At 36.2% G+C, this 24,455-nt stretch overlaps 3 protein-coding genes across 4 annotated transcripts; 1 reads left to right on the forward strand and 2 right to left on the reverse strand.

Annotated features, from left to right (window-relative positions):
- The first annotated feature begins 1,040 nt into the window (after nt 1-1,040).
- On the forward strand, nt 1,041-6,704 carry LOC106051601 (uncharacterized). The gene is made up of 3 exons (XM_013206804.2): nt 1,041-1,214; nt 4,393-4,566; nt 6,452-6,704. Exons 1-3 carry the CDS (start codon nt 1,076-1,078, stop codon nt 6,577-6,579), a joined length of 441 nt encoding a protein of 146 aa, XP_013062258.2. The 5' UTR covers nt 1,041-1,075; the 3' UTR covers nt 6,580-6,704.
- A 1,864-nt stretch (nt 6,705-8,568) lies between these two features.
- LOC106069392 (zinc finger protein OZF-like) lies at nt 8,569-15,429 on the reverse strand. Of its 2 annotated transcripts, none has more exons than XM_056017770.1 (2): nt 15,160-15,429; nt 8,569-11,780 (listed from the first exon to the last, which is right to left on the reverse strand). In XM_056017770.1, the coding sequence occupies exon 2, from the start codon at nt 11,532-11,534 to the stop codon at nt 10,005-10,007; it is 1,530 nt and encodes a 509-aa protein (XP_055873745.1). In that variant the 5' UTR covers nt 11,535-11,780; nt 15,160-15,429; the 3' UTR covers nt 8,569-10,004. The 2 variants fall into 2 exon arrangements, with proteins under 2 accessions (XP_055873745.1, XP_055873746.1); XM_056017771.1 differs by lacking the exon at nt 15,160-15,429 and adding an exon at nt 13,828-13,854.
- A 2,652-nt stretch (nt 15,430-18,081) lies between these two features.
- Nucleotides 18,082-23,604, reverse strand: LOC129924059 (uncharacterized). Its single transcript, XM_056017801.1, has 2 exons — nt 23,488-23,604; nt 18,082-19,428 (listed from the first exon to the last, which is right to left on the reverse strand). The coding sequence occupies exon 2, from the start codon at nt 19,244-19,246 to the stop codon at nt 18,161-18,163; it is 1,086 nt and encodes a 361-aa protein (XP_055873776.1). The 5' UTR covers nt 19,247-19,428; nt 23,488-23,604; the 3' UTR covers nt 18,082-18,160.
- Between the last annotated feature and the right edge of the window lie 851 nt (nt 23,605-24,455).

A 24,455-nucleotide genomic window follows, 5' to 3' on the forward strand; every position in this document is an offset into this window, starting at 1 on the left:
ATTGGTGAATGAGGTCCATTGATTTTAATGTCATTTCAAATTTTTTCTTGTTTTGAGTAGCGTTCAGTGACAGTGAGGTGTTCCTTCAAGTTGAATACAGTAACATATCATTGTGGACTAGCACTGCCCCTGTAAATGTTCTGGGCAAGAGTGACTGCGCCTTGAGATGCCTCCAACAGGACGATTGCCACGCCTTCGGGTATAAAACAACAACCGCGTCCTGCACGCTAGGTAAAGTTTTAGATAACCGATTTTTTCCCAAGGGGGCTCGGTGGCTGAGTGGTAAAGCGTTCCTTCAAGTTAAATACAGTAACATATCATTGTGGACTAGCACTGCCCCTGTAAATGTTCTGGGCAAGAGTGACTGCGCCTTGAGATGCCTCCAACAGGACGATTGCCACGCCTTCGGGTATAAAACAACAACCGCGTCCTGCACGCTAGGTAAAGTTTTGGATAACCGATTTTTTCCCAAGGGGGCTCGGTGGCTGAGTGGTAAAGCGTTTCGCTTCCGAACCGGGGGTCCCGGGTTCAAATCCTGATGAAGACTGGGATTTTAACTTCTGGATCTTTGGGCGCCTCTGATCTGAGAATGGGAAGTGAAAGAAAAAGCGTTTAAACGTAATAAGGGGACTAAATTCATATATATATATCCACATCTCTCATTAAGTAGCATTTATTCCCCTTATTTCGAAATCAAACAAAGTAACTAATCATCAACAATGAATTAACTAATTGTTGTTTTTTTTTTCTTTTTTTTTAATTAATTCATGTCTTTTCAAATTTAATAAATAATTATGCAAAGTTTTAACTTGATCCGAGAATGGGAAAGGGGAGAAAAAAATATTCAAACTTTTTACCAGACAGGCAGACGTATAGACAGACAGACTCTTAAATGCCTCCGTGTAGGTTAGTGATATTTATCGCATATAGCAAGACATTTATATTTTCACGTATACGAGACTAAACTATAGCTTGACCTATTCTTTCTGTTACTTAATTTTTATTTTAATCTCTACTTTGATTTTACTCATCAGGTTTTTGTGTAGTGAGATCTGGGAAATCCCCGGTCTCAACAATGAAGTTGTATCAGTCATACGAAATATGCAACTTGATTGCTGGCTTTACGATCCTGTCTTCTGGTAATACGTCTGTGTGTATGTGGCGCTCTCAGCTCGGTTATCTGAACTACACTCAAACAAGAGATCAATGTCTCGGTAAGTAGAGATACCCTCAGACTAGAGATTATTCTCTCGGTAAGTAGAGATACCCTCAGACTAGAGATTATTCTCTCGGTAAGTAGAGATACCCTCAGACTAGAGATTATTCTCTCGGTAAGTAGAGATACCCTCAGACTAGAGATTATTCTCTCGGTAAGTAGAGATACCCTCAGACTAGAGATTATTCTCTCGGTAAGTAGAGATACCCTCAAGCTAGGGACTAATGCAGGGGTTCACAACCTGTGGGTCGCGACCCCCTAGGGGGTCGATTGACGACTAGCCAGGGGTCGCCTAAGACCATCGAAAATATGGATTGTTTTTGTTTTTTCTTCTATTGCTGTGTGTGTGGGGGGGGGGGGGGGTCGCGGCAGAGTGGGGGATTGTAAAAAGGGGTCGCCGAGCATAAAAGGTTGAGAACCGCTGGACTAATGTCTCATCGAATTGAAATGATCAATGACTTAATTAGAAGTTGTCATGTGTTATGAATGTTTCGAATGCTCCTTCAGAGTTGAAAATCGCAAAAATTTTGGAAGACACTAGCCACCCGCTCCATCATAACTACGTGAAGTCGTCGCGAAATGGGCCACTTCTGTCAATCAAGACGAGAACAAAGCGGTACAAAAAACTCGTTCGTTCCTCACTCGGTCAGACTCTATCAACGCCACCCTTCGATCAGGAAACATGAAAAGGACCGAGATGCCTGTGTGTAGTCGCTGAATGAACTCTCTATGTTGCGTCTGTTCTTATTATTCTATTTGTGTGTATGTTTCTGTTGTGTTGTCTGTAGCCTATATGAAAAAAGAGTCCTTGTAATCAAAAAATTTCCATAAGGATCAATAAAGCAGTCTTAATCTTAGTCTTACTTATAAGATAATCTACTCCCTAGCCCGAATCTCCCGCATGACTGCGGGAGGATGGCAGCGAGCAGGATACGAACCCGAGATCATCGCGGCGACCGAACGAGAGTCCAGAGCGCATACCGCACGACCTGACATCTATCTAGTCGGCATATTGTGCTGATTTATTTAAATGACCCTAATTCTATAATTATTTAAGAATTCGTCTGCCGATTTAATAACTTCATTTATTTCTGTAATAATGAATGCGTCATACATGAACGTTTTCTACTGATATACTTCTATGTCTATGTAAGTTACTCCTTCGTGGATGGTGGAAACTGCGAAACGGATTACGCGGGGCCCAGTCTGGGTAGGGATAAAGATAATAGGCTAAGTGAAAATTAACTCTTTCTCTCCTAATTGACGATGCCAACGTTGATTTGACTCCCATTAAACTAAATTGTTTTTTTGATGTATAAACTTTAATTTGTGTTGTGTAAAAAATAGCATGCTTTCTCCTATAATTCGATATCAAAAATAACATTTTCTGATAACAAACAAATAAGTAATTGAAGTTTAACCCTAACAGGAGAGTGAAACACAAATGAGCGAAACGAATAATACTATCGGAATTAGAAAAAAAAATTACGGAGAGAAAGAGTTAAGATTTCTTGTTAGAAAATAAATACGTCTTTGCATTTTATTCATACTTTACTAAGTACAAAATTACGGTCAAATTAACTTTAAGAGCCATCTACAATAGAAGTTAATTTTCCAACAAAAAGCCGATAAACATTCAAGATTGGCCTTTTAGATTTACTATCGACTAGCAAAATATCGCTTTTAATTTTTTTTTAGAAATCGAGATAGATTTAGATCTATATTTATATGCCAGTGACTATTACAGTCAATCATGAGCATGATCGTGCCCTCCTCTATGTCGAAGGTGCAGGCATGATCATAAGTAAATTAAGTATTGGAACTTCCTGTTTGGGTTAAAATTCGCCGTGTTATTTTTATTAAATGAAAGCTGACAATGCCGATTTTTTTAATCGCTAGTAGGATTGGCTTTTTCCATATTGAATGACACCCCTAGATGACAATTTTGTCTTTTTTTTAGGACATTTTCATTGATTTTTCAGGACATTTTAATAATTTAAGGAAATTTTCACTTTTTTCATATACTTTGCATATACTTTGCAATTTTAGGAGATTTCCAGGAGTTAAAATGGTTTGATTTAATAATTTACAACTAGAGTTAGCGCGGGGCCTATGAAAGTGCGGGGCCCACTGCGGCCGTACAGGTTGCAGTGCCCTAAGACCGGCCCTGGTGGGCGGCAGGGGCGAATAGGCTATATGGGCATTTGGGCAAATGCCCGGTTGGCCTGTACTTCAATGGGCCTATAGGGCCTCATGAATGCCACTTTGGCACGCATTAAATTTTTAAAGATTTATAATAAGGGGCTATATGAGCGTCCTGTTAAAAACATCTGTTACAGACTACAGTGTAATACTAATTTAATCTAACACATTTTCAAAAATAATGTAATAGCCTACATCCGTAGACAATGCTATTAGTAGGCTTCATCCTTTTTGGGCCTACAAACATAGTGATTAAAAAGCAGCATTAGGCCTATATTTCTTTTTAAAAAAGAGAGATCATACATACAGTTATCGGTACATTATTTAAAAAAATAACATAGTGACTTTGAGAATGGATCGGCCTATAATTGGAGGCCCATCATATGATAAACAATTTATGGGCTGTAGTGTACAGAAATGTCTGGGACGATTTTGAAATCCAGTCCGCCACTAGTGGGGGACGCTGATCTAAAAAAAAAAGGCTCTTTTTCCTAGAAAATTTAACAGTTGATGTATATCGCTGAGAAAAGAATTACTGGCTCGTCTGCGACAGGGGGAGGGGAACTCTAGTTTGACGGTTATAATTTTTCACAATAAAAACTAAAAAAAATTAAATTTGGCTGGAGACTATATCTAGGTCTAGAGACAACATGGCGTAGACAGCCGTATTACCGTAGTAGGCTACCGCTGGCCGAGTCAGAAAATGCGTAAGTTTTAACAGCAGTTGACGGTGTCACAGTTTCGATACCCGAATAGAACCAAATATTTTTTGTATAGCATTATCGTATTGGAAGTTTAATAAAATGGGAGTGTATTCTAAAAAAAATATAGATTTTTTTTTAGTTTTTCTTGTTTGAATATTTTTCTAAAAAATTTCGTATTTTAAAATTCAAAAGTTCTGTAAAAAAAAAACAACATTTTGAGATTTAATCAAACAACAGTTCAAAGTCTATTTTATTGTTTTGAATCTACAGCAAAGAGAGCGAATCTCTTCACGGTAAAAGATGTGGGCAAGCTTAACATAGCCAAATTAATAAACGTCGACTTCTATATAGGACTTGAGGACATTGGAAGGAATCGCACTTTTTTCTGGACCGATGACATGTCTGTGCTTGATGAATCTTTAAAGCTTCAGATCTTTAATAAAGGTATTTGATCTAGCGCTATTTGTCAGCATTCATGGTGATGTAGAGCCTAAAATAAATTAAACATTGAAACTCTTCTAATTTTCTTACAAAAATAAATGTGTCTTCTTTTAGTATAGATTGTAAAAATAATACACTTTTTAATATTTATTTTAGTTTTAGTAACTTATACAGTGCTATGGAGGCGCGGTGGCTAAGCGGTAAAGAGCTTGGCTTCTAAACCGGGGATCCCGGGATCGAATCCTGGTGAAAACTGGGATTATTAATTTCGGGATTCTTGGCCTCTAAGTCCACCAGCTCTAGCATTAGTTGGGGAAAAGAAAAGGCGGTTGGTCATTGTGCTGGCCACATGACACCCGGTCGTTAACCGTAGGCCACAGAAACGGATGATCTTTACATCATCTGCTCTATAGATTACTTTTACTTTATACTGTGCAATAAGTAGGCCTACCTTTATAGACTTTTTTTTTATTGTTGGGGCACTAGAAATCATATATGCAGAGGCGTAGCTAGGGCATTGGGGGCCTGGGGGGATTGACCTCTTTTGGGGCCCCTTGCATTTTGACATTCGGCATATGGCATGAGATAATGTACGCAAATATATATAAGCCCCAAATCAAATTGGTTCAGTATATCAGTAAACTTAACAAAAAAATAATCATTAAAACTCTTTTAATGAATAATACCGTTGTTTGTTAGTTAAATAATGCACAAGTGACAAATCTCAATTCATATCGCTTAACGTCGTGCATTCTGTGCAGCAAAGAAATCTATAACATCATCTACATTGATACTTTCTAGTATTTGTGACTTCACTGACATTAAAGCCATGATAAGCCTTTCTTGCGTCATTGTGCTCCTCAGATAGTTTTTGATGAACTTGAGCTTTGAGAATGAACTCTCACATGACGCAATGGAAGTGGCCTGAGATAGTGGTATTCGGAGGAGGTTGCAAGGTTTGAGCACACGTAATTGTCATATGAAGCCTGTTTCCTCAATATGTCTATTGGTGATTGTATTACTGGTTTGTTTATAAAAAAAGCTCGTGCATCAATAACATCATTGAACAAGCGATTTGCGATTTATTTCATCATACAAACAGGAAAAAGTAACGGGCCTCGTGTATGACTTGTATGAGTGGCTTGTTAGATGTCTAGGGGATGATTATTTTTGAATTGCCACACACTGGTCCATCAGAGATAAATCGGGAGCAGGCACGAAACAAGACAAACAATGGAGAAAGATACAAATGTTGTAAAATTGAAGAATATTTATTTACATAAATGTACAAGGTAAAATAAAATAAAAAAGGGGGGGGGGATTAGCATCTATCTCGTTAGCAATATTGTATCATCATACTAAGCACTTAATTAGAGAGTATGTCACTTTCGTCCTCTGCAATTAGCTGGTTGTCCTGCTGGGGTCGCAGCTGGCTGTGTTCCTGGCTGGCTGTCTTGCAGCTGGAGGTGGCGCTCTAGCGGGTAGAGGGTCGCCGGTGATTTCAGTTCTTGTGGAGTCTCGATTCAAAGTTCTGATATCTGTAGTGGGCACAGTAGGGCGGGTGGCCGGCTACCGTGGGCACAAGCGCACTGCGGGTAGAGCTGATCTGCCGTGGGCAGCGTCGTTAGCAGGATAAGGGTTAAAGTCCAGTGAGTTGCGAAGATTTGGCGAAGCTATGACGTCTCACACAGACGCGTGTTCTATAGGAACGTCGTGCCTGATAGGTTGACAAGGGGACTGTCAAATAGGCAGGCAAGTAGAGCCGATAGCGCCAAGTAGGCTGACAAGTAGTGACCTGTAGTGCTGAATAGCACTAGATAGTAGATCCAAATAGGCAGTTGAGTATATATATAATTTTTAAAAAAATCTATTTTTATTATTCAAACAGGTGAACCCAATAACTATGCTGGTAATGAGTACTGTGTCCAGTATGCTGGTGCATTTGGAAAGGTTCGTGACGTACCCTGTAACTGGACTGCAAATGTCGTCTGCGAAAACAACTGTTTCCGTTTTTAGTCATCTCTATGTAAATAATATTTCTTCTATGCACGTTGTTATCTGGAATTAGAAAGTAAAGAAAACAAAATATGCACACACACCTCAACCTATTTAGTTTGATAGCCTGCTACCATTGAAAGAGATCTTGAGTTTGAATGAGCATGACATAACTGTATGGCATTCTTATTATTTTTTTTTACACGGACAGGAATAGTATTTTTTATTTAGTGTTTGTTTCTAAAGTAATCACGAGGAAAGTGGAGCGGATGTGTCGTTCAGAAGCCACCTGCTGCCAAGAGCCTCATTTATATTATATACTTACTCAATCTTTCATGACATCACCTTCACCTGTCTCTTAGTCCATTGTTTCCTAAAGTGGGGTACCGGAAGAGTTGGAAGGAGGTACGCGTTGCACATAGCTAGCTATGCTGAGTATTTTGTTTTTTTTAAATATCCATTTAGTTTGTAAATTAGAATAAATATCATAAGTTTTAAATCCTTTTTATTATTTTAAGTTCTCTCAAACTCAAATACGGCGTTAGTTTACATCGTAAGACGAAGGTTCTACAAAGATCAGGTAATGGAAAGGGATGTTACAACTGCCGTCGACACGCCCTCATTTTCAAGGAAAAAATTTTTCATTTTTTTTAAGAATGTATTTGATGTGTCTCTGAAGCATAGAGAAAATAAAATCAGTACTTGAACACATAATTGTGATAGAGTAATTATTATTTTGAGTATGTTGGCCTAAAAAAAATAATTTTGATCATTAAAATAAATCCTGGGGGGGGGGGGGGGGGGGGGGGGGGAGAGGAAATGGCATTAATTAAACGTTACGAAAATTCTACAAAAGTCTAGTATGGGTCAAAAGTTTGGGAAGCTCTGCCTTAGTCTGTTTGACCGTTGGGGCACCACACAAGATTAGCCAACCGTCTTACTCCATTCCTCTCTATCATTTGTCTTGTGTAGAACCTTTTTCAATGTAAGGCCCGTCCATTATTTTATTTTGTCCTTCCATCGCTTCCTCTGTCTCTTCTTTTTCCTGGTACTGTTCCATGAAGGAAGGTCTTTGCAAGCCCCGAAGACCTTGTAAAATGGACATTGAGGTTTAGTTTCCGTGCTTTTTTTGTATAGTTAGCAGGTCATCGTGGGGACCAATCGCTCTAACTACCCTGACTCTCTAATCTCTTGGTTTGTGATGTGGTCTTTGAATGTGATATCCTTCTGTAGCCTCTCAGTTCCATTGCTAGCTTCATATCATTTTGTAGTGTAACTGAGTAGTTTCATTTCTGCGTGTCAGAATGTCATGTTCAGTGTGTGTGTTTATAGTACTTCAACAATGTGTGACGTGCCTGTATTCGTTCACTGTAGCCTAATCTTGTTGAATAAAGCCAATATAGTGGTTTTCTGGTATTTGTTATTTCATTACACATTTACCGTACTTCAACCTTCATATCATGTACTAAATATGTATTACATTCAATAATATGATAATGCAATGTCTGATTGTGACATTCTGTGTATGATATAACAGAAGGCCTAGATGAAATGTAGCTTCAAGGTAATTGCCAAATCAACAATGTTTATTTTGATCGAGAATACTGCAACCAATCAAGAAAACAATTATAATACCAACGAACACAGGCCATCCCACTAATAAATTAAATTTTACATTAAAAAAAATGTAAACAGTAATATACAAAAATTTTGTATTAAAAAAAAATTCACTTGAAAAGTTTACTTAACAACATTCAACATAAATCGAAATGCTGTTTTAGGCAAGACTTCACATCACAAGTTCAAAACTACAAACTCATGTCCAGATATGACCATTTCATTTTGGGAACATTGACAATTGTTGTCTATATGATGTTATCAGGGAATTCTTAAAAAAAAAACAAGTTAACAGAAATCTTACTAAAGCGAAACGAACCATATGTATCAATTCTATAAGGAAAAGATAGCTTTGCAGAGTCTGAAACAGATGTGGTTAGCCTTTAAGGAATACGTACCATAGTAAGATGGAGGGGCTGAGTACAGAAGACTGAGGATCCATCTCTATTTCACATCTTGAGGCAGATCACTAGATATCAAAAAGTATTAAGCTACTTAACTTTGCAATGACTTTTATATATAGCAGAAAGGGAGATATACCCTGTAATTTTCAGTAAATAGCAATAATTAGCAGTTCTTTCCCTTAGATGAGCTTTGTTGTTGTTTTTTTATTCTTTTTTTTTATATTAAGTGTTGAAATTAATGTTAATTGATAATTATGATCTTCTAATAAAAAGAGTCTAGCACCCAGCTTGAAAATATTTCTCATTGCCACACAGAATTGTTTCATGATACAAAAGTGCTGATTTAACTTCTGTTTTCTTGATTAAAAACAAACAGCAGAGAAAATCATTGTTAGTGCCCTTAATTAAGAACACTAACCTTTAAAAATATAGGACATGATAGCAAGCAGAAACATTTCAAGCCAAAAGTAAAATAAAATGAAAGTAGTTTCTAGATCATCAAGTAGACTAGGCTAGACTATCTTTAGTAACAGTGGGGTAGCTAGTGATTTGGGGGCACTGAGGTCTTGACCTCTTTAGGGGCCCCTGCATTTTGACATTTGACATCTTGACATGAAATTTAGGACACTCATTTGGGGGATTTTTACATTTTTCACCCTCCCAGCTAGGCCACAGTTTGGTAATGTCAGTTACAGTTTCGAAATGAAATGTTTGATTAGCCAGTGCTTTTAGGGTTTTTTCTATGAACTGCAAAGTCCTTCTGAAAAGTTAATAAGGAATTAAACCCAGGAAATATTTTTACTGACATTATTTTTCATAAATTACATAAAAGACCAAACATGAGCTAAAACAGCTAAATACCCATTTAGTCAATTTTATCTATTTAAAAAAAAAAAAAAAAAAACATAATCTAGCTCGTGACATGGTAATTAACACCCTAAGAAAGTCTTAAAAGCCTAAAAGGATGGCTGCCTGGTCGTGCGGTTTGCGCACTGGACTGTTGTTCGGATTTATCGATGGTCGAGGGTTCAAATCCTGCCCGCTCCCATCCCCCGTCATCCTGCGGGAGGTTTGGACTAGGAAGTAAACTATCTTCAACTCTGAAGGAACATCTGAAACATGTAAAACATTTTTTTACAGGTTCTATTATAAAAATGCTGTTTATCAATAAATATATAATTAACATAAAAGTTGTACTTGGAAAATACCATGTTATAAGCAAAACATGTAATGCAATAATTTATTTTCTTGATAATCTCACAGTCGCTTGTCATATACAAAATAGTAATAGATAACCATTATATTTAAAAATAAAGTTATTATTTATTTCAAATCAAAATTAATAAATATATATTAATAAGATAAATGCACAAAGAAAAACCAATCCATATATTGAAACTCTTCAGACAATGTGTAAATTTTAGTTTAATCAACTATCGCAGCTATAATTTGACTTGTCTCTGTTGTAACACACTTCAAATGCCTGTGAGTAGTCAAATGGTAGGTCAAATGATATTTTTCAGCAAAGGATTTCTGGCAGCAGTCGCACCTGAAACTCTTATTACCAACATGGAGTTTCAAATGCTTCCTGACAGTTGACCTGTCCGAGAAGGCCCTGTTGCATTGGGTGCAACGGTAAGGCTTTTCTCCCGAGTGGACACGAGAGTGTAGTTCTAGCTTCCACTTGCACAGAAAGGTCTTGTTGCATACCGAGCAGTGGTTTGGGTTGTTGGGGAGGTGGACCTGCTTGTGTTTAGTCAAGAAATACTGACTGGGGCAAACTTCACCACAGATTTTGCAAGCAAATGTCTCAGAGTTGGCATGAAGTCTCAAATGCTCCTTGAGACTGAACTTACTGAAAAAGATTTTGTCGCAGATAGGGCACAGAAATTCTCCCTTGCCAAAATGGTAGTAGGTTTCATGTTGAATGAGGTATGACTTCAACTTAAATGACCTGAAACAGATTGTGCACTGGAATGGGGTCGCAGACTGGTGCGTTGTTTTATGAGTCTTCAGACTGTCTGCCCAAATAAATGTTTTCCCACATTCATCGCACATGAAGCGTCGTTCCCCCAAGTGTGCGGAGATGTGTGAATTGAGAACGTATTTAGCTGATGTTGAATATCCACACATATCACAAATGAATATCTTGCGTGTGTAGCTTTTGAACCTGCCTTGGGTATGCAAACTTTTTAGATAGTAATCAGCATTCATGGAAACCATCTGAAGATTCTCAGGCTTCAGGTCTGTCAACGTCTCACTCTTGAAGCCGACATCATCATTTTCCAAGGTGAGGGTCATATTGATTCTCATTGCCTCAACTGAGCCCATATGCCGCTGCATATGCTTCCGTATCTGCCGGCTGTTAGTCAATACCTTATTACAGATGTCACATTTGAAGTGTTTTTTGCTTAGATGAGCCATGGCATTTCTCTTTGTGGCAAAATCTTTCTTGCAGACGTGACAGCTGTATGTCATTTCCCCATATAGCAACTCCTCTGATGACAACGCCTGAATGCCACAGTCAGAGGCTGAAGGTGAATCTCTCCTATGCGTCTTCTCATGCTGAATCAAAGACAGTTTTTTGGTGAAGCTTTTACAGCACACTAAACAAGAAAAAGACTTCCTCCTCTGAACTGATCTTCTTTTACTGCTGTGCGACAGAAAACTGTGCTGCTTTTGGTGTTTGACTAACTCCGTCTTGCCCAGAAAATATTTTTCACACAAGGCGCATTGATACTTCTTCTGTATATGCTGATGGGCAATGTGCCGTTGTAGATAACGCTTCACAACAAACGCCCTATCGCAGATTTCACAAACAAATTTTTTGCCCTGTGCGTGAATGTGTCTGTGTCGAGTCAGTGAAGATTTGAGAGTAAAGACGGCATGACATACATCGCAGGTGAATGGATGGCTGTAACCACACTCGTACTTAATTACATTGTTAGTTTTCATACTTTAGATTCAAACTGGCACTGGAAAACACAAAGCTTTTATAAAGAAAATTATGTGGAATAACTTTTCATAGAGTTTAGTGGCATGTCTTAAATCATTGCATTCAATGATGAAATCAGGTATGAATCTAGTGGCGGTTCTGTAAGGTTGTTATGAGTAATTCATTTATTTCAGATCTGATTATTTAGACACCAATCAAACAAAGAAGTCCTATATAGATGCATTAATTTGAAGCTGGCTACATTTCTGGAAAGAGAAAAAAAAAAGATCTTATTAAAAAAAAACATAATAGTCACGCTAAGGTTTTTATTTTATTTCTTTATGTTTTAATTATAAAATATTCTACTAGAATCTAGACTTATGTACTAGAGGGTAGCTAGTACTAGACTAGTTACTAGGTCCCTGATTTTTCTAGATCTAGTAGAACGGTAGTTGAGTAGCTTCAATCTTATATAATTCACAGACGTTACTTCAAAAAAGAAGATGATTACGTTCTATGAGACCTATGCGTCATGCATTCAGTCAAGCATATTACCCAATGACCTAAATTCTGACAAGTCACTGGTTTTCCTGGCTAGCTCAGGCAACCCATTCCATAGCACTATTATAGAGTCTATAATTTCACTGACTCTGTAGAGTGTAGTATATATATATATCCTCATTTGTATGGGTGCATCACTGAACCACTAATTTGAGTAACTAGATCTAGCTAGACTACTCTAGACTCTAGAGATTCTATTAATTCTAAGGACTAGATGTCACTAGATTTAGATCTAGATTCTTTTAGAAGTACTACGACTAAAAAAAAATAGAGTGACTAGATTCTAGATGTCTGATAATTAGATGTATCATGTAGAATAATGTAGATATATGGTTTTAGATTCTAGTCCTAGCCTAGATCTTAGATCTGATCTAGACTATTCTATAATAATAATATCATATATATGACAAGATTCTAGATAAAGTAGATGTACTAAAATCTATACTATATTTTATATATATATATATATATATTATATATATATTATATATATATTATATATATATATAATATATATATTATATATATATATATATATATTATTTTAACATTATATATAATAGATCTAATAATATTACTGTTGTATATAAGATTTAAAATTTAAAGTTAAAGTCTCTTCTATACTATAGTCACTATGACCAGTGATGCCCAACTTAATTCGACCTGCGGGCCATTTCAAATTCTGACACTCGTGTCATGGGCCACATCACCTAAAAGGTACAAAAACTAAATAAAATTGACCTGAAACAATTTCATTAGAAACCTCTGGATCTATTAGCCTACTTACATTAATTAATGGGATATCTGAAATTTATCTCTTTTTTTACGGACCTCTACTTAAAATGCGAGCGACATTGTAGCTAGCTTAATAATAACCAACAAATCATTTTCTTCTCTTGTTTATCCTCCAATCTCTAGGCGTAGTTTAACAATCTTTTTATAAATCTGAGACTCAAACCAAGAATGACGACATATTTGTTTTATAATGCCGTTTATATGTTGTTCCTTTTCAAAACAGCCAAACTTTCTTTATAAATCAAATATGTTGGCTTATTATCACGTTTCACAACAACTAAAGATCCGTTCACTTCTGATATATTCTAAATTCAGAGTCCACTTGTAGTTTTTTGGAGTCTTCCATTTCATAGCGTACAAGTGTTAAAGGCCATTGTACCAATCATCAGAGAAAAAGAGAGGCCCTACAACGAGGGGGGATTTTCTACACTTTGTGTCAACGTTTCTGCAGACCTAATGCCAATGGAACCACGTCACAGCCGTATCTGGAAGGCAGGCTGTATTTTGGTTTGGGCATCACTGCTATAGACTATAGTGTAACTATAGACTACAAGATGCTATGACTAGATTTAGAATTTAGATCTATAGTACTCTCTGCTCTGACAGCCTCTGTCTCTGACTATAGTCTATACTAAGTATACTCATACTGACTTGTCTTGTAAAAATAACTTGTATAAGATCTACTAGATAATCATAATGATAATAGATTCTAGATCTACTCTACTAGAGTCTCTAGCTATTTATTATATAATATAACTAAACTAAACTAGTCCTAGTCTATACTTAGACTATACAGTATAATACAGTATACTGACTATAACAGTCACTATAGTCTACTAGAATAATAGGCCTATACGGTACTATACTGTCTATACCTATAGCATAGCTATACTATAGATATAGATATAGTCAATATAGTAATAGTAGATATCTAGGTCTAGATCTATTATGTAATACCTAATATATAGATCTATATATATATATCCTTGTCAATCAAAATAGAATAGAGGTCTAGATCTAGTTAGTAGTAGATCTAAGACATCTAGAGTTAGTAGATCTAGTTCTAGACTCTAGATCTAGATGTTCTAGTTCTAGTTTACTACGGATCTTTATTTTTATTTTGTTTGATAGCAATAAAAAGGAATATATGTGATAATAGTTCTTAGCAGTTTAGTTCACAATAGGTTTCTTGTTACATTTGCCAGGTAAATATAAAAAAGAAAACAAAAGAATAGAATAGAATAAATAATAAGTATAGATCGAAAATATTTTATTGTTAAACCTTAGCTTAGCTTAAAGCGTTAACTATGTTATAAAAATATCTGTATTTAATATATATATATATTTTCGCCAAACACTAATTAAGAAAATAAAGAACTTCTTTAACAAATTCATATCTAATTTCTTAAAACAATTAAGCCTACTGGTAACAATAAAAACAAACCCTAGTCAATATTTTCTCATAATGATATTAAAAAAATAATAATAATAAAAAGAGAAGGTGAGTAGGTGGAAACGGGAAACATAAATCTATATGGAATCCACCACCACCCACTTGAACACAAACATAACCTCCGGCTTTCGTTTCTTCCTTTTTATTTTTCTGTTAATTTTATTGAGTTCTGATCGAGTTCTTTGCAAAGAAATAATAATACTATGTGGTCAAGTAGTAGGGCCTACAATTCTTAGATGTTAAGGAAAGAGATCATGGCTTAAATTTGTTCAGCTTGTGTTAAATTTCAGTTAGATCAGAAGTAAAACCTTTCCAGGTGTCTAGTCAAGATTTTGAAGATGTCGCATTCTGTTTGAACGGGACGGGCTCCATTCCATTTCGGCAGCAGTAAGCTAAGTCATATGCTTTTACAAAAGAAAGATAGAGGTATACACACACACACACAAGAAAGGAAGAAACAAGAAGGAAAGAGAGAAAGGAAGAGAGAAAAAGAACAGGATCTACATGTAGTCCTTTCATCTCTTTCATTTGATTCTGAGTCATAACGAATTTTACTTGCTGCTCTATCTAATTATTCAATTATTCGCGTCTCCTAGAAGCCTCCCTCTCTCTCTCTCTCTCTCTCTCTCTCTCACACACACACTAGATCCAATTGTATGCCACATATATGCCTTCTAAACTACATCTGGTAAGCGCATCTTACATTTTTTTGCCAAATTCTTCAACTTTGTATCATACTGTTCAAAAGTTTTACTTTCTTTCTGATTTCTAGTTTTAAAAAATTACAAAATTGTTGGATATATAGGCAAAAATAATAATAATAATATTTTTCAAACCTTTACATTATTTTGTCTACAGTCTCATCTTCACATAGGCCTACTTGAAAAGTGTTGTAGATGTCTCGAGCGGGTTCAGCAATCAAGTAGGCCTATAAATTAATAGAGCTTCATGTTCCATATCTCAGACAGATTACCGTCAACTGACGATGGTTTAGGAGGATCGAATAATTCCATTATTTACATCTAGACTATTATAGAGTCTATACGAAACCTGACAATGAATTAATAAAACTTCTGATACCAGTGTTATAAGCATTAACCACTATTGATATGAGCGCTTTAACACTAGGCCTAGCTACTTCTGCCACCATGTTCCGTTATTCTAGAGAGACATTTCTATAGACTAGCCTACTAACTTAAGAATGAGTTAACAGCAGCAGACGACATGTTTTAGTAGGTGTAGGCATTAAATGCTCTCTTTATTACGTCACACCCTTTTAACTAGTTTTCACAAAACATCAGCATCAAATGATGACGCAATATTAGCATAGCTGATGTAGGCCTAATTAAAATTGTTTTTTTCTTTGCCATCAGGAAAAGGATTAAATGTGGAAATGACGTCATCTATTACACATAGATAGAAAAACAAAACAAAAACCTGAGAACATGAAGTAGGCTACACTGTCTTTATTATTGTATATCTTTGATCAAGAATTAATAAGTTAGTTACATGTAAACGCTGTACAAGGGAAAACAAGCACAAAAATACCATTTCATGAAATAGAATAAAAATGGTAAGTTATAAATAAATAAAAAAGGGAAGAGAAATGCTGTTCAAAAATAAAGTATCACAAATTAACTCTTTCTCTCCGTAATTATTTACCACATTCTGGTGGAATCAACGCTGGTATCGTCAGTTCGGAGAGAAAGAGTTTTAAAGAAATTTAAAACAAAACATATACATAGAATGTGTATGTCTTAAGATTCTCAAGTTATCACAGCTTTACTGGCGTAATGTACACTTAGTATTAAAAGTATTATACAAGTATTACAAGTATCAAAGAAACATTTCAATACAGAAGAATAGGCTAAATGAATCGTTATTAAAATGTAAACAGCGAGATCACTAAGGCCCACTACTGCTTAGTGTTAGAATGGGGAAACTATACCTGTAGAGCCTAGTCATGATGATTATACAATAAATAATAATAATAATAAAGTATGACACCGTATCTGAAATCAAACCCAGCCGATTATATTTTATTTAGTCATGTTTTGAAAGTGAAGACAATAGCCTACAAAGCGTTGAAAGTTTAGTTAACGTCCAACGCGTTCCTGAGGCAATAAGCCTGCGAATCATGGAATCCAACTATAGAGATTTTTAAAAAAATGAAAGACATTAAATGTGCTAGATCTAGATTCTAGTAGATCTATTTATTTGACTGCACCTCTTTAAAAAATGCGTCCACAAGTCATGGTGATAACTTCCTGGTCAAATTTAGACCTCGTAAAATCAGGTAGTACAATATGTACTAAAAAAAAAACATAAAAAAAACTTCTAATATACAATGTAATATATAATAAGTAGAGAACAGATGTATATTTCATCGGACTTATCGTTGGGCTTTACATTAGGACGCTAAAAAAGACATCCAAAAACAAAGTGAAGAATAAAAGTCACAACTTATCATATAAGTTATGGACGTTCTATACCGGTCGAATGTTATTGTTTGTTTGTAAAATCTTTTACACATTTTGAATGTTCCTTCAGAGTTGAAGATAATCTACTTCCTAGTCCAAGCCTTTCACAGGACGACGGGGGATGGAAGCGGTCAGGGTTTGAACCCGGGACCATCGAAATGACTGAACGAAGGTCCAAGCGTGCATTACATCCTAGCCCAACCCACCCCCTCCCAATGAAGACAACAGTCAACTGTCCAAACTGTTTAGTAAAATATGTTGATACGTAGCCAGTACGCCCTACAGGCCTACACTATTGCAATCAAAAGAATTTATATAATATATTATAAATTACTATATAGGGCCTATATATGTGTGTGTGTGTGGGGGGGGGGATGTGAGTAGCTGGTAGTGCACAGAATAAGTTTCGATTAAACAATTACGATGCGGGCCTTATCTTTATAACATTTTCAAAGTACCCATTCATAGAATAAGACAAATAGCGTGCTACAAAACTGTAGCCTACTTTATAGGCCTACTACAATGTATTACCCTGTTGTCAGGGTATGAACCCGGGACCATCGAAATGACAGAATGAAGGTCCAGCGTGCATTACATCCTAGCCCAACCCACTCCCTCTCTAATAGGTTATAATGAACGACCTAAATAGGCCTACTACAAGGTATTCTTTCTCTAATAGGTTATAATGTATGATCTATAGATCTAAAGTTTTTATACAGTGCACTGAGTGCAGTATTTTGTATACAAATAAATAATCTTAACCTAAAAAAAAAATACAGGCCTACAGAAGATGATAACGTCATACGGGTGTTTCTAATAATAGAGTACCTATAGAAATAATCTAATCTGGGGTGATAACTGTTATGCGTTGAAGGAATCATCAATTTTGCGAAACTTACAATCCAGGGGCGGCGTGCAGACCAAGTTTTGAAGGTTGAGTGTCAAACATATGTCTGAACTCTTTGATTTGTTTTAAAACAACAATTCAATGATGATTTAAGATAATTAAATAATCGTAGCGTTACCAGCTGGTAGAGAACAAACAAGCAGTGGCGTAACTAAGGTGGGGAGAGGGTGTCCAAATTTGAAAATCCCTCTCCGCCCATACTTGAAGGGGTCCCCCAAACGAGTGTCCGAAATTTGTTTTTACATAAAATATTACGACATTATCTCATGTCATGATGTCGAATGTCAAAATGCAGGGGCACCAAAAGAGGTGAAGCCCCTCGCGCCCCAAAATCCATAGCTACGCCACTGCAAACAAATAGATAAACCTAATTGAGTTAATCAGCAAACTTGTTTTTTATTAATTACACAAAATTTTGAAAAGTGCATGTTGCTCTTTCGTTTTTCGTACCTACTCAAGTGTGGTAGAGATATTTAAAGTCACTTTATGTGGAAGTCTTGATGGCGGTACGGCGTAAGCGAGAATATCTTGCAGCCAAGTCGGTATATGCAAACTTCTTACACGACTAATGCGATCGGGTTCGTTTCCTACTGAGGTAGACACAGCCAGAAGTGACAACTTGATCAGAGGCCAAGGCTGAGAGGTTTTCTGCTCTATACATCGTCGCATGTCGACGGTTATTCGTAGATCTTGATTCCGAAGTAGTCCGAGTAGAAATGTGAGGTCAGAGTTTGTAAGACATCCCACTGCGAGTAAGTACTGCACAGCGTCCAGATGTCCGAGCATTACCGCAGACAAAATCGGTGAGCAGCGGCCAGCTACTGCTTCCCAGCCTACAGCTTTAGGCACGATCGCTTTAGGCACGATGCATTTACTGAGCATCCATTTCAAGAATTTTTTATTTTCTTCACATAACTTACGAAACGTGAGACCAGATTGATTCACGAAATAAGCCGCCGTGTTGACTCTCTGCATCAGGCTCATATAGGGATACAGCATATCAACAAGCGATACTAGATTAAGCCAACTTGGATTTTTTATTGTATCCACAAGCGCGAAACTCTTGTAGGGGCAGCATTGAAAGACGAAGTCCAAAACTGTCTTTCCGTAAACATCCTTAAGGTCTAGTTTAGCTCCCGAGTGAAGAAGGTGTTGAATGAACCGCTTCTCTTGCTTGTATTTGACAGCATACACCAATATGCTGACGCCTTCTCTATCTGCAGCGTTCACATCATGGCCGACCATGAGCTTGAGAAGGTGGAATGGTATGTCTCTCCGAGCCATTGCGTACATTAAAGCTGTTTTTCCATTGGCGTCTTTAGCATTGACGTCACATCCTTGGTTGATGAGCTGACGTAATATATTAGCTGGTACGCCATTGGTTACAGCGTAGATTAACGTCCTACACCTGCTGGTACAAACTGGCATAGATAGCGGATCACAAAATTCATCCAGTCCAAGAATGGAAAAGCTGCTAACATCGTTAAGTACTATAAGCGACTGACTGTGTTTAATTTTCATTTTGGCATTAACCATAGTAAAACTTCTAACGAACAGGCGACTTATACAAAGTTTAACATAACATATATATAAACTTTGTAAACGCCTGTGGGAATTCTTTCTTTGATAATCTGTGTTTGTCTTCCCTTGCGTTAATCGACGGCTTCTTGGTTATTGTTATTATAACTTTGAGCTTGAATTATACAGCTTTGATGAACCTAAAAAAAAAAACAACAGAAAATGATGCTGAGTTACAAATACAAGCGGGATTATTTCGCCACCGTCTCTCCACCCCTCAAACGTGTTATAAATATCGCATTAAAAGTAATAAATATCACGAAAACTCATTATACCAAGATGTACAACACCCCTAGACTGGAATAGAGCTTGGCTTCCTTGTCGGAAGGTCCCGGCTCGAATCCTGGTGACGAATTGGAAACTTAATTTCTGCATTCTTAGGGGCGCCTCTGAGTCCACCCAGCTATAATGGGCGTCTGTCATTAGCCGGGGAAAAGTAAAGGCGGCTGATCGTTGTGCTGGCCACATGACACACTCGTTAACCGATGGCCCACAGAAACTTGACCTTTACATCATCTGCCCTATAAACCGTTTCAGGGTTAAGAATTATATATCTTGCTCAATCGCTTAAAAAAAAATTAAAGGTCCAGAGGTTCAGCCTGCCTAGAACATCATTCACACGCAGTCGTACATAGAGTAAGAAACTATGTGGATGATTTAAATAACAAAATAATGAATTTAATTATATGATACCTATATATGTAAGCTATGTGTACAATGGGAATGATAGAATGGTGAATAGATAATGGTTTATACATAAATGTGTTAATAATGTAGTATAAGCGCCTTGCTACTGCTACACACTTGTCACCATGGTTTCATAGTAAACCAGACAAAGAACGATAATGTCACAATACTGTCAACATCGGCAATGTTAGAGTTAGAATACAACTGATCCCCGACTGGTAAGAACTCTTGCGTAACGGCCACTGACAATTAGCGCAGTCCAATGGTCGACAATCTGACAATGACGCTCAAGGCAGTAATAGATACTTCTGAGAGGATAAAGGACGCCAACACTGGCAAAGAATCGCAGTCAGTAATACAACTCCAACCTTGGCAACCTATAAACAAAACTCAGCCTCTACCCTAACACTAGAAATAGTGACAACCTTATAGAAACATATTAAATTTATATATATATAAATATATATTTTGCGTGGGAGATGTAATCTTTATATAGCGCTACTTTCATGCTTATACTCAGAGCGCTATGTCCAATCTCATTTGTGGACGAGTGGGGGGAGGGGGTATCTGGGAGAAGTTTTTCCGTGCTGACTTTAGGCTATCAGCAAACCCAACTCGGCTAGAGTCGGGTTTCGAACCTCGAGCCCCCTTCATATGTAGCCAAGCCAATCAAAGTTCAAGCGTACTTAGCCTCTCGACCACGCTTCCCACAATAATAAGAGATATCACAAACGAAGTAACTTGCCCTAAACAGGGGGCCAAAAAATCCTATCGAATAATAAAATAAGCCCAAATGAAATAGTACTTGTTTAGCAAACTAATAATCTTTTACGAACCAACACACAGTCACATTTCAACAAATTTTAGAGGGTGAACTGCCTCATGACAAAGAATGACCACCGGACTTTGTGACGTAGCAAACAAAATAAAACAAAAAATACAAAGCGCTTTCGCCCCGTACAAGGATTACAAGTAGATAGAAAAAAAAACTTTACAGAGTTGGGAGAAAGCAAAAGACACTTGTCCAAACTACTCGTGGCAAACAGCAGGGACTGAAAGGGTAACTTTACTACTTTTATATTAAGCAAATCTAGATCTATATTAACATGGAAAAAAATATTATCAATATAAACCTACATTCCAATGTAAACTAGGAGGTGTTTTTTTTTCCGATATCTGAGTTGAGCTGAGCTGTGTTTGTTGAACGCCCAGATTACACCTCCCACACAAAAACACACACACTTTTTCACATATCAACGAAAAAGGAATGAACCAGGGAACATCGAGAATGTTACAGTGTTGTGGACGGTCGTTGACTTGTAGCACCTAACTGCTGGTAGACAACTTAAACCGTTGCAGGTATATTATATTTTAATTTTAAAAACTTGAAATAACTTCAACAACTTCTTTGTGGACAATACTAAATAGAACATTAATTACAACCTGGACAATGTAACGTGAGATTAAATGAAATAAATGTAGTAGACTTTAGAAATAATATAAAATGGCATTCTCTACAAAATTGAAGTCACCAAAAAAATATATAAAAAAAACACGTCTTTTCACTCTGGCAATCTGGAATCATCTGTTGTACCCAAGACCGCGGACGACAATGCCGCATCTCTTGCATCATTCACACTGCACAGCTAACCTCTTCACAGCGTCACCATAGAAACACACACACACACACACACAAAGACGCGCTAATGAGGATTTTAACGATAGATACTAATTTCTAAACAATGTCAAGGACAGAGTATTAAAATTCACTACTGCTAACTAAATAATGAAATTAGTTTTTGCTACAAGCATAAGGATTTAAAAACAATCAAAATATTTTCAAAAATCTCTTTTAAAAAACAAAAGCAAAACAAAATTATCTAAAGGGGAAGTAAGCCTACTTTATCCTTAAAACTATATTTACCAATAATGTAAAAAGCAAAATTCCCTTACTCGATATCAAACAAAGTAATTAATTACCAATAATTGATTGACTAATTCAGTATTTTTGTTTATTGTTAGGTACAATAAAGAATTGTTTAAAGTATCAACTTGATCGGAGAATGCCTGAGGGAGAAATGGCGTTAACATTTATTTAAGGGGACTGAGCCCATCAAATTTAACCATTTGTAAATACTTTAGTATTAGTTTCCCTTGTTGCTATTAAACAAAATAATAAATTACTAGTATTTACTTGTCTAATTGGTTACTTTTTAAAAAATTGATTCATGTCTTGTCTAAGTCAATGAATAATTGTGCGAAGTTTCAGCTTGATCAGAGAATGGGTGTGGGAGAAATAACGTGTACACACTTTTTACCAGACAGATAGACAGACAGACAGAGTGAGTTGATATAAGTTTTGTAATAATATGATTCTACACCCTGAGAAGTTTACAAAGATTATTATAAATAATTTAAAATACATAGTTTATCAATATTTCCACCGGATATACGAAGTAATTATAATTATCCACCATAGATTAAAAGCTATTAAAAAAAAGAACTAATAATAATAATAATAATAAGTCTAAGGATGAGTGCAGTGTTTCATATGATTATTATTAATGATGGATCAAACATAACAGGCGTCTTATACGAACTGAACAGGCCTAAATCTACATACTTTACAAGCAGCCACTAAATTTAAATTTTGAATAATGAAGTCCAGCGCATTGAAAGAATAGGCCTATACCCTATAAGCAGTTGCTAAACCTTATTCTCTAATGGTATAGTCCAGCGCATTGAAAGAATAGGCCTATACCCTATAAGCAGTTACTAAACTTTATTCTCTAATGGTATAGTCCAGCGCATTGAAAGAATAGGCCTATACCCTATAAGCAGTTACTAAACTTTATTCTGTAATGGTATAGTCTAGCGCATTGAAAGAATAGGCCTATACCCTATAAGCAGTTACTAAACTTTATTCTGTAATGGTATAGTCTAGCGCATTGAAAGAATAGGCCTATACCCTATAAGCAGTTACTAAACTTTATTCTGTAATGGTATAGTCTAGCGCATTGAAAGAATAGGCCTATACCCTATAAGCAGTTACTAAACTTTATTCTCTAATGGTATAGTCCAGCGCATTGAAAGAATAGGCATATACCCTATAAGCAGTTACTAAACTTTATTCTGTAATGGTATAGTCTAGCGCATTGAAAGAATAGGCCTATACCCTATAAGCAGTTACTAAACTTTATTCTGTAATGGTATAGTCTAGCGCATTGAAAGAATAGGCCTATACCCTATAAGCAGTTACTAAACTTTATTCTGTAATGGTATAGTCCAGCGCATTGAAAGAATAGGCCTTATACCCAATTAAGCCGTCACTAAACTTTATTCTCTAATGGTATAGTCTAGCGTATTGAAAGAATGTATTATTTATTTCGAATACATAAAACTATAAAAAAAAAATTTAGTAATCCTACATAACAACTACCAGCACTAATTGTTCAGGTCATATATTACAAGACATTTAACTAATCCATATTCAATATCTAATGCACACTTACCTAAATTTTAAATGCCGACCTACATTTTGATCTATTCCTAACAGGCCGGTGAGAAGTTGGGTCAGAGTTTTATTTCCAAGAACACGCAACCAGAAATTGGAAATTTCCACACGCCTTGTGTTTGGGTGAAGCACAGAATGATCCAGACCATCGTAACTATCAATATCATTATCGAATCGAAAACTTATAGAAGTAGATCTAAGTTCAAGTGAAATCTTATTAAAGCAAATACATTCTACTTAAGACAGTATTTCAGTTTTAGATCTTAAGTTATCCGTTATCTGTAACGCTTTTATTTTAGTTTCGTTTCTTGTAAGAAAAAAACAGGTTTATATAGTATACCCAATCAAAGGGCCAATATTGGATATAAAACTGAGCAGAAAGTATATGTGTATATCTTTCGTGTGTGAATGTTGTTCGAATTTTTCATCTATACTGTTATTGTACAGTAGTTACGCTGATCTTGTAAATTGTTGTCAAACTGAATTTCCATTTGATTGGATCAAGAAAATATCCTAAATTATCTCATCTTAAGTACACTAATCATTTTATTCAAGGTTAGATTTACCCACCGACTACGCCCGTTGATCTGTTACAAAACAAAACAATTCAACTTAATAAAATCATGAATTCTGCTAGTAAGACCATAGGCAACAAACAAAACCCACTTTTTGTTTTTTTTTAGAAAAAAAAAGTGACATTATTAAAAAAAGCTAAAAAGATTTTTAATCATAATAAACAATCGACAACACACGAGTTCAATTAAAGACTATATCTATTTGAAATAAAGTCAACCAGTCGCAAGTACTCTTTGTTTTAGAAGCAATAAAATTATAGAATACCAAGATGACAAAGAGAGTTTGTGTTATCACTCAAACTCAGAGGCGGCCCCCATTGAATTCACCAAGGGACCAGGAATATTCATTTCTGATCTATGTTTAACTTGGAATGTTGAAGTAAAACTGTTT

The sequence above is a fragment of the Biomphalaria glabrata genome, chromosome 18, assembly GCF_947242115.1.
Source record: "Biomphalaria glabrata chromosome 18, xgBioGlab47.1, whole genome shotgun sequence".
Taxonomy (NCBI): domain Eukaryota; kingdom Metazoa; phylum Mollusca; class Gastropoda; family Planorbidae; genus Biomphalaria; species Biomphalaria glabrata.